Here is a 10,326-nt window from a genome sequence, read left to right as displayed (position 1 = left end):
AAGCTGGTTCGAGACGACTTTTATGTACTGCAGAAACCACTCCGACCTTAATCTGAATTATTTATAATAATTATTACGAGGTATTTTTTATGTCTTTATTATAGAGGCCTACAACCCTAGGCTGGATCATCTGGCTCATCATTAAGAAGTTATTTAAAAAAATTTGCACTGCTTTGCAGGTCACATGTGTAAAATCATAATTCTATTCCAATGTTAATTACTTTGGTTAACCCGTTCAATGTGCCACCTCTTCCACCACATAACTCACAATATACGCATCGCGAATTAGCGATTCCAAGAGGGTCTGCACCATTTCCCGAACCAAGCGTGTGCAGTGCATCGCTTATCAATAACCACCCTCTCCGTAAAGCATAGGATCGCGTTCGGTAATGGCTATTTGTTTTAACAATAATTCACACAAATCATTTCACGTTACGAGACTAGTCCGCCACGATGTGTCAGATTAAACCAAAACACTGATTAGAAATGCCTCACAGTGCTGGGGTGCTGATCGTAACACTTTCCTTAACCTTGGAACAATTGACACACTTTGCGCCGTTTGTTACTGTCGTGTTGTGGCCTTGGAATTGATCGAGGCAAATCTGCAAATCGCGCTCAGGCCCCGTCCCACAGTTCAATAACCTAATCATAAGTCTGCTGGCGTTAGACGGCGGCGTGTTAGGTTGTAATTTATTTTGACAAATTTGCCCCAATTTGCATTCGTTGCAGGAAGGACAATCCGATAGTGACATGGCGGGCGTTAACAACGCAATATGGGGCAAGGCGAGACGGGTGTGCCCGCCGATAAGGCAACTCAGAGTAACGATCGCCTTTCGGTGGCATTTAGTCGAGAGCAGTGCGCTGGGTGATGAAGATCGTGGCAACAATTATTAATTTTCGGTTTGGTGCGAATAGGGAAAGTACTGATGATGATCTCGGAATAGTTGTTAGATAGTGCTACGATTAGAAGGGAAATTTGTGGAGGTGTTGATAAATAAATGAAAAATGTCCCATAGGTGGTTTGTTCGTGTGTGTTTTATCGTAGGAATATGTCTGCTGCAGTCGGTTATCGGATTGGTGAAAGATGAACTGGGGAATAAGAATTTGGGTAAGTTTTAGAATGTAGCCTAATTAAATGTGTAGCACCGTATTACCCACATTTGCTTTTTTTACGATTGGTATTACCTCAAATTTCTTCATAATAATAAATCCAATGAAACCCCCAAGAAAGCGATACATGATTTCAAGCTGAGAGATGACAAAATAATGTTTAATAATCACAGGGTTTCATTGTCGAAAAATATAATATAATAAAATATAATAAAAATACACGGTATCATTTTCATAAGAAATCACATAATATAAATTAACTCGCAAATGAACTACAGTACAGAACTACATTATTATTATCTTTTATCTATTAACGACATTTTCGGCCCTAGGTCGGTTCATCACGTAGCAGCTATCTGAATGATTTTAATCGACAAGCTAAACATGATCTAATATGATTTAATATTTACAAAGATATGACACATCATATTTAGCATATGTATGGTACAAAGACAAAAAAAAACCTTCACGAGCCCTTCCTTAGCCTAGTTATAAAATGCGCAGCTACCAAGCAAAGACAATGCTGACTGCTGAGGTGGTTAGGTTCAATTTCCGGTCCTACTTAATGGATTTTCAGGTTAGGAACTTTCTCAGCTTCCATGGGCATAAGAGTATCATTGTGTTTGCCACACGATACATAGTAATACGAATGCAAAAATGGTTACTTCATTTATTTTTCATTTATTCAGACTAAGGCCGAAGTGGCCTGTGCGGTATATAATAGTCTTCTTCATTCGGCTCGGTCCATGGCTACACGTCGCCAACCACGCAGTCTACGGAGGGTCCGCAAGTAATCTTCCACCTGAACGATCCACCTTGCCCGCTGCGCACCTCGCCTTCTTGTGCCCGTCGGATCGTTGTCGTGAACCATTTTCACCGGGATACTGTTCGACATTCTGGCTACGTGCCCGGCCCCCCGCAGTCGTCCGATTTTCGCGGTGTGAATGAACAGCTCGTGCAACTCTGCACCCCCCCATAGATGGTACGCAGCACTTTCCTTTCGAAAACTCCAAGTGCGCGCGTTGGTCCTCCACGAGCATCGTCCAGGTCTCGTGTCGGTAAAGGACTACCGGTCTAATGAGCGTTTTGTAGATTGTCAGTTTGGTACGGCGGCGAACTCTATTCGATCGGAGCGTCTTGCGGAGTCCAAAGTATGTACGATTTTCAGCCACTATGCGTCTCCGAATTTCTCTGCTGGTATCATTTTCGGCAGTCACCAGTGAGCCCAAGTACACAAATTCTTCTGCCACCTCGATTTCGTCACCACCGATAGAAACTTGCGGTGGGTGGCTCACATTGTCTTCTCTTGAACCTCTTCCTATCAAGTACTTCGTCTTCGACGTGTTGATGCCCTAATAAAAAAAATCCAAAACAATTACAATAGAAATTATTGTAACATTACGCTGAAATTAAATGAATAGTAATTACCAGGGTTTGAATCCTAAAGAGAAAGAGCAAGTCTCTCACTTATCATCTCTGTATACATATACGATATGTAGCATTCCGCGAGAAACTTTTTTCGCAAGCTGGCATGATAGAGAACTGATTCGGGAATCGGGATGTTATACCCCTTGATAAATTTCTTTTAGAAAGCTCCAAATGTGGGGAGCATTGGCTCTGATGATGCATTTCAACTTGTTCTACACAGCTGTACAGTAACCAACACGAAAGGAGCGAAAACAAAGCGAAAATCACCATTTTTCTGTGGGGGCTGCCCATCCGATTCTGTTTTTTCGCACTTGTATACAAGTTTGATAAATTTGTTCATGGCTTGTTATGATTCGGAACAATTTTTGCCTCTCTTTTATCGTTGTTCATTATCTATTGAGAGCGATTTCTGCAAACCCTAGTAATTACGGAAAACTCTATTGTGGCTCACAATAGAATAACAATTAAGAATATTGTTTTCCACCATAAAGCCTACTGTAAATGGCAGTTTTTCAATAGAAAATAGGGGTTGTTATGTATCTTTACAATAAAAAATTCGATTTTTTCTCGAACAAATTTTTGCCATTACAATTGAATTTATTGTGATTCTATTGCAAACTTTTTACTGGCAATATAATCTATTGTACGTCTATTGGAACAACAATATGGCACTTTAATTGGTATGATATAAAAACAATAGAATTTAATGTTCATAAATAAACTGTATTGTATTTTTATGATATTTTATTGCAACTCTATTATATATTTTATCCGGGTGACTAGTCCGATCCGCTTGGCTTCCCTCTTCAGTCTGATGTAGGCTTCCTCCATCTTCTCAAAGTTACGTGCCATAATGTCTATGTCGTCGGCGAAGCCAAATAGCTGGACGGACTTATTGAAAATTGTACCACTCGTGTTAATCCCAGCTCTTCGTATTACCCCTTTCATAGCGAAGTTGGATAGCAGACACGAAAGACCATCACCTTGCCGTAACCCTCTGCGGGTTTCGAAGGGACTCGAGAATGCCTCTGAAACTCGAACTACGCACATCACCCGATCTATCGTCGCTTTGATCAACCGTGTCAGTTTATCCGGAAAACCGTGTTTGTGCATTAGCTGCCATAGCTGGTCCCGATCGATTGTATCATATGCGGCTTTGAAGTCGATAAATAGATGATGTGTGGGCACGTAGTATTCGCGGCATTTCTGCAGTTCCTGGAATGGCGAACACCCGGTCTATGGTGGAGCGTTCGCCCATAAAACCCGCCTGGTACTGCCCCACGAACTCCCTTGCAATTGGTGCTAGTCGACGGCATCAAATTTGGGAGTGTACCTTGTAGGCGGCGTTCAGCAATGTGATTGCGCGGTAGTTGCTACAATCCAGCTTATCGCCCTTTTTGTAGATGGGACACACGACACTCCTGCGGCAAAACTTCCTCCTCCCGAATCTTGGTAATTACCCAGTGCAGCGCTCTAGCCAGTGCCTCACCACCGTGTTTAAATAGCTCTCCTAGTAGTTGGTCAACCCCAGGGGCTTTGTTGTTCTTCAGCCGTCCAATCTCCTCCTGGATTTCTTGGAGATCCGGAGCCGGTAAAATTTTGTCCTGCGCGCGCTCCCCCAGGTCCATCATCATACCACCATCTTCGTCTGCCACATCGCCATTCAGGTGCTCTTCGTAGTGCTGCCGCCACCTTTGGATCACCTCACACTCGTTCGTAAGAAGGTTCCCGTTTATATCCTTACATATATCAGGCTGTGGCACGTGGCCCTTACGTGAACGGTTCAACTTCTCATAGAACTTTCGTGCGTTATTAACGCGGTACAGTTGCTCCGCAGGCATACTGCATCGAGGTAGTGGTTGGATTCAATATTCGCGCTGCGGTAAGTGAGGACGTACGTGATGTCGGAGAAGAAGTGGTCGATTTGGTTTTCCGTCTCTTGGTTAGGTGATCTCCATGTGGCCTTGTAGATATTTTTGCGGGGAACGAAGGTGCTTCGGACTACCATTCCGCGGGAGGCTGCGAAGTTTATGCATCGTTGGCCGTTGTCATTCGATACGGTGTGCAGACTATCCGGTCCGATGACCGGTCTATACATTTCCTCCCTTCCTACCTGAGCGTTCATGTCACCGATGACGATTTTGACGTCCCGCAGTGGGCATCCATCGTATGTCTGCTCCAGCTGTGCGTAGAACGCTTCTTTCTCGTCGTCGGGTCTCCCTTCGTGTGGGAAGTGCACGTTGATGATGCTATAGTTGAAGAAACGACCTTTAATCCTCAGCTTGCACATCCTTGTGTTGATTGGCTGCCACCCAATCACGCGTTGGCGCATCTTACCCAGCACTGTAAAGCCGGTTCGTTGGTGGTGCCACAACTTTGGTAGAAGGTAGCCGCTCGATGCCCGCTTTTCCACACTTTCTGTTTTCCACACTAAATAGCGGGACCTTATCATGGTGATCTTGAGAAAACAAAACAACATTTGTATCGAAACCGATACTGCATTGCTTCTCAATAGCACTGGAGTAATTCGACATGCACTTAAACACTAAGGATACGGTTAACGCTACAATAGATCTAATAATTGGTCGCAGTGGCACACCCGTACAGGAAACAATGGGTTTTACTTTTTCCCAAGATTGAACTTTCAACCGGTACTAGGTAAATCTGTCTACCGGTTCCAATCGGTTCATATACGGTCCAGGAAGTACAAAACTACCATAGAATGCCATAACTTTTGAAATCATGAAGTTTGCTTTGCTGCATGATCGTATTAGCCCATTTCCGTGAAGCGACCCTATAACAGGTTCCAGCGGAACGTCCGGAATCCGGAATACAGGCCATATTTTGTGCTGATCAAATTTCTGATCATATTTGGTATAGTTTATGTGCCGTTTCCAATCAAAATATCTAAAATAATCATATCCGAAGTATGCGTTCTGAGAAAGGTTTCTTCTTCTTCTTCTTTCTTCTTCTTCTTATTGGCATTACAGCCCCACACTGGGACAGAGCCGCCTCTCAGCTTAGTGTTCATTAAGCATTTCCACAGTTATTAACTGCGAGGTTTCTAAGCCAGGTTACCATTTTTGCATTCGTATATCATGAGGCTAACACGATGATACTTTTATGCCCAGGGAAGTCGAGACAATTTCATATCCGAAAATTGCCTAGATCAGCACCGAGAATCGAACCCAGCCACCCTTAGCATGGTCTTGCTTTGTAGTCGCGCGTCTTACCGCACGGTTGAGGTTAAATCCGGCATAATTCCGAAACCAAGTGACCAATCCTAGAAACCCATAAAACTTATAAAACTTCCACTTCTTTTGGTGAATTTTCGAAAAAAAAGCTGAAAAGACAAAAAAGTTACAGCCAAAAAGATTTTTATTTTTGTTTTCAAAAAGGGGATTTGTAACAGAAGGGTTAATAACTTTTTTAATTTCATTCAGCGGTGCAGTCGAAATTTTTTGATGTATATAAAATTTAGTGTTCCATAAAATTTGTTTCGAAATTCCTTTTCATTTAGTTATAATAAGAGTTATGCACTATTTATTGCAAGCGATTTAACTTCTTAATTTATCTAATTAATTTTTATATTTTCAATAATTAACTTTAAATTTCAATAAAATTTTAATTTACGATTTTTTTTTAATTTAACAAACGAAACGAAATCAAAATAATCAGAATTCACCATGCCCAAATTTCGTGAAATTCCGCGGAATTTCGTTTCAAATCACTTCTAACGATTTTTTTTAAATATCCTTATTGTATACTTGCTTTAGTTACTTTGACCTACATATCATAAGAAAGGAAAATTTGAATTGCAACCTTGGAAAGACTATCCCTAATCTTGTTTTCTACAAACCCATAGAAAATAACGAGAGGTTTATTTATTTAAATTATTAAAACTTGTTTATTCGATAAAATCGACATAATTAAATGTAAGCATTTCTAAAATCTCGTGTAAATAGGTATCTTTATTTCACACAATTGTGTAACTTGTTCGTCAAACCAAAACCATCGTCAAATGTAGTAATTTTTAGATTTATTATGGCCCAACGTCTTAGCCTGCATAATCGAAGTTTTCAAAGGTGAAACAGTCTATCTTCTACGAAAAAGGTGAAATATACAGGCCAAAAAAGCGTCGGACGAATCATAATTATTCACTATGCTATTGGCATACTCAAACTGATGTAATAAAAAAACATCCGACATCTAATTTTCCAGTTTTAATTTTTGTATTATTTTTCATTTATATCTCATCCAGCAATTGACGATCACGAGATAAATCACATTGGCGAGAGTAATGATTCCAGAACTAGTAATGCAGATCGACCCTCGCAGCGACGAAAACCATTCCGAGTGGTACAAGCCGATCGTGAGAAGAAGCATTTAGATCTAAATCTCTTACGAAAGAAGCGATTTATTGGAAATGTTCTAAATCCGTTTCCGGTGAGCTAATTATTGGGCATTTGAACAAATTGAGATAAATAATTCAAAACCATATTTGCAGAAAAATAAAGCTTATCAGGAGTGCACTACTGCATCGGGAGCGAAAGGGCACTGCAAGCGCTATCAACACTGTAAAATCGTAGATTCAAAGGACAATTTATGGAAAATGTTGGGACAACTGTGCGTTATTGAAAATATGTAAGTCTTCTCGAAATACCATTATCGGGCAAAATTTCATTCAATACATTCATATTCTCAAAGGTCCATCGGAATATGCTGCCCGGAAAACACAGGTGATGGAGTGGGTCCGGAATTTTCCGTTCGTCTACCATCGCAAGCGGACGATTATGACCAAGTAGATGGCTTGGACGGTGACAACACCATCACCGGTAAAGACAGCCGTGATCGACAGGAGGAACGAGGTTGTGGAATATCGACTAAGCAGCTATCGAAGATAGCTGGGGGAGTACCGGCGGATCCTGGAGAGTGGCCATGGATGGCGGCACTTATTCCGAACAATGGACAGCAGCAGTTTTGTGGTGGAGTGCTGATTACTGACAGACACGTCTTGACGGCTGCGCATTGCGTATTGAATCTTAAGATTCATCAGTTCCTGGTGCGATTGGGCGAATACGACTTCACGCAGTACAATGAAACTAGGTCGAGAGACTTTCGGGTGACGGAGATTCGAAGTCATGTTGATTTCGATCCGGTCAGTTACGAGAATGATATTGCGCTGTTGAAGCTATTCCGGCCATCATACTTCAACTCGTACATTTGGCCCATTTGCATGCCCCCGTTGGACGATTCTTGGAATGGTTATCGTGGAGTGGTTGTAGGCTGGGGAACTCAATTTTTTGGTGGACCACATTCCAAGATACTGATGGAGGTTACGCTTCCAATTTGGTCCAACAGAGACTGTCAGGATGTTTATGTCAATAGGATCTTTGAAACGAGTATTTGCGCTGGTGACTACAGTGGTGGTAAGGATTCATGCCAGGGTGACAGTGGGGGCCCTTTGATGCTACAGCTGCCCAACAACCGTTGGGTGTCGGTCGGAATCGTCTCTTGGGGCATTCGGTGCGGCGAGGCAAATCATCCTGGAATCTACACCCGAGTTAGTTCGTATGTTCGATGGATTATTGAGAATGCTGTGTTTTGAGATGTTTTAAAATAGAATTGCTTTGTAATAGTCAAACTTTTACTCTTTGAAATGCATTTATTTTCTGTTCGTGTTTAGAACCAATAAAGAAATATAGATTCCAGTAAACAACCAGCATTCGTAATCTGAAGCAATTAATCGCTTTGAACGTATGTATTTGTTCTAGAAGATAGTTTACAACCATGAACCAAAACAGAAGTGCATCACGTCCAATCAAACCTCCTAGCGATTGACATCTTAATTGGTTTACATATAGATTCTATAGTTTTCGTTTAGTTTCGGATTTCTTAACTTCTTCGGTTTGAGCTGCCAATAGGATTGTAATTGATTGCACAGATTATCACGATAAGAACTTCCTAAGACATGGATGATTTTCTATAGATGAGCTCGCCTAGGGTTGCAAGTCTCTCAAATAAAGACAACCAATCAATCAGGTATGCCCGGAAAGTTTAAATATAAGCACTTTTCCCAAATAGGTATAAATGTTTCTGACATTGAGTGACGCGAATCCATAGATTTCTGAATTCAATCAAGACTTAAGTTGAAATCTACATCCCTGGAAGTTCAATATCCAATCAAATTTCGCGCAAGAGCTTTCAAATAAACCCATTATCTTGCCTTTATTAAGACCATAATAACTTCTTCCGTTTTAATCTATCTATGCACATAAATCTGTCCATTGTGAATGCCAACCTCGCCACCTGACAGTTAATCTATTCTGCACTTGGCACTTGCGTGACAGCCTCGGATGTTGCTGTCCTTTAGCCTGTCGCGTGGCATTCATCGTGTCTTGTTTTCTTCCCCCAACATGATGGCTCAAACAAATGCATTCCGATGAGCCCGGAGCCAGTGGAAATCTATCCAACCAGAGGCAAAACTGTATCAATGCACGAAGCCCATACATCACTCAACGAAGCAACTATGTTTCGTTTCCCGAAAGGAACACATTCAATTTTCTTCACAGGGCCAAAACGCGGGAACTTCCGTTAACCACTGCATACCGCCCTGAAAAAGGCAATAGATCTTGCCCCCTTCGTGTGCTCAGTATCAATAGATTGGAAAAGGCAATCTAGCCGTGTACAGAGGTGTAAATTTCCCTTCCGTGTTTTTCGAACGATTTTATTCAGCGACCCCCACTCCGCCGTGTTGCAAGACAAAGGACCGGGTGTCAATGCAATAATGAATTTTATTTACACCCGACATGAACTTGAATCGAAAAATGGGGAACCTTTGCCAGGAAAGTGTCTTTTGAGTTATTGTTGGATACTTGCAGCTGTCTGTCGGTTGTTTGGTTCGTTCGTTTTCCATCATTGGGGGAGGAAATGCGGGTTTGAAACCACTGTTAAGTGTTTTGTTATAGGTGCCAAGTAGCTGTTGGTTGGTGGAAATCGAAAGAGCAAAAGTTTTGGCGCTTGATTGAAATGGTAAACTGTTTTGCAGCCTTAACCTTGAATACCTACGGTGACGCACCGTTAGGAGAGTCTGTAGCGGGGGGAGGAAACTGTTTCGTTTGCGAACCCCCACAACGTTGTAAATTGTTTGGCGTTTTGGACATCTTGGCGCAGTATGTTGTTTGGGATAAAGGTTGTTCGTTGGAATTGTAGTTTTTATGATGCATTCCAATTCGACATTGTTTTACGGCTTGCATATGTTTACCAGATCATGCTAAAGGTGACTGTGTCCGTTTACCAGTTAGGTGAAGGGAATTTTCTTATTCAACATTTTATATGCAAAAGATGCGAAGCTCGCAGATGATTATTGTGTCTACCTACAAGGCAGCAATCTGGGTGTATTGATATTTACGCTGTTCTTCATCGATGCTACATTGCAGAATACCTTTGCTGAATGGCGTAAACTAAACAAACTTGTAGTTAGCGTTGCGAAATACCTATGTGATGATTACGTTTCATAGATTGAGAACTCCTATCACGTTCAAATACTGCATTGACGGAAATGTCCTTGAGCGTCAGGAATAACGCTCATGTATTCTAGATGCAGAGCTTATTTTCAATCAGCACATTTCTTACGTTATATTGGAAGCTATATGTCAATTGGGATTCAACATGAAAGTGTCCCGTGATTTCCCCGATCTTCATTGCCTTGAATCACTTTATTGTGCATTGGTATGACAAATACTGGAAAACTTACTATCTACGCGTTCTTCGAAGATTCATCCAATT

The 10,326-nt window shown here is 41.5% G+C and overlaps 1 protein-coding gene across 1 annotated transcript; it reads left to right on the top strand.

Moving 5' to 3' along the window:
- The first annotated feature begins 604 nt into the window (after nucleotides 1–604).
- On the top strand, nucleotides 605–8,257 carry LOC134226383 (venom protease-like). The gene is made up of 4 exons (XM_062707139.1): nucleotides 605–1,108; nucleotides 6,800–6,984; nucleotides 7,046–7,182; nucleotides 7,246–8,257. The coding sequence occupies exons 1-4, from the start codon at nucleotides 1,006–1,008 to the stop codon at nucleotides 8,144–8,146; spliced, it is 1,326 nt and encodes a 441-aa protein (XP_062563123.1). The 5' UTR covers nucleotides 605–1,005; the 3' UTR covers nucleotides 8,147–8,257.
- Nucleotides 8,258–10,326: the final 2,069 nt, after the last annotated feature.

The sequence above is a fragment of the Armigeres subalbatus genome, chromosome 3 (assembly GCF_024139115.2).
Source record: "Armigeres subalbatus isolate Guangzhou_Male chromosome 3, GZ_Asu_2, whole genome shotgun sequence".
Taxonomy (NCBI): Eukaryota; Metazoa; Arthropoda; class Insecta; order Diptera; family Culicidae; genus Armigeres; species Armigeres subalbatus.
This window is presented reverse-complemented; position numbering and strand designations above follow the sequence as displayed.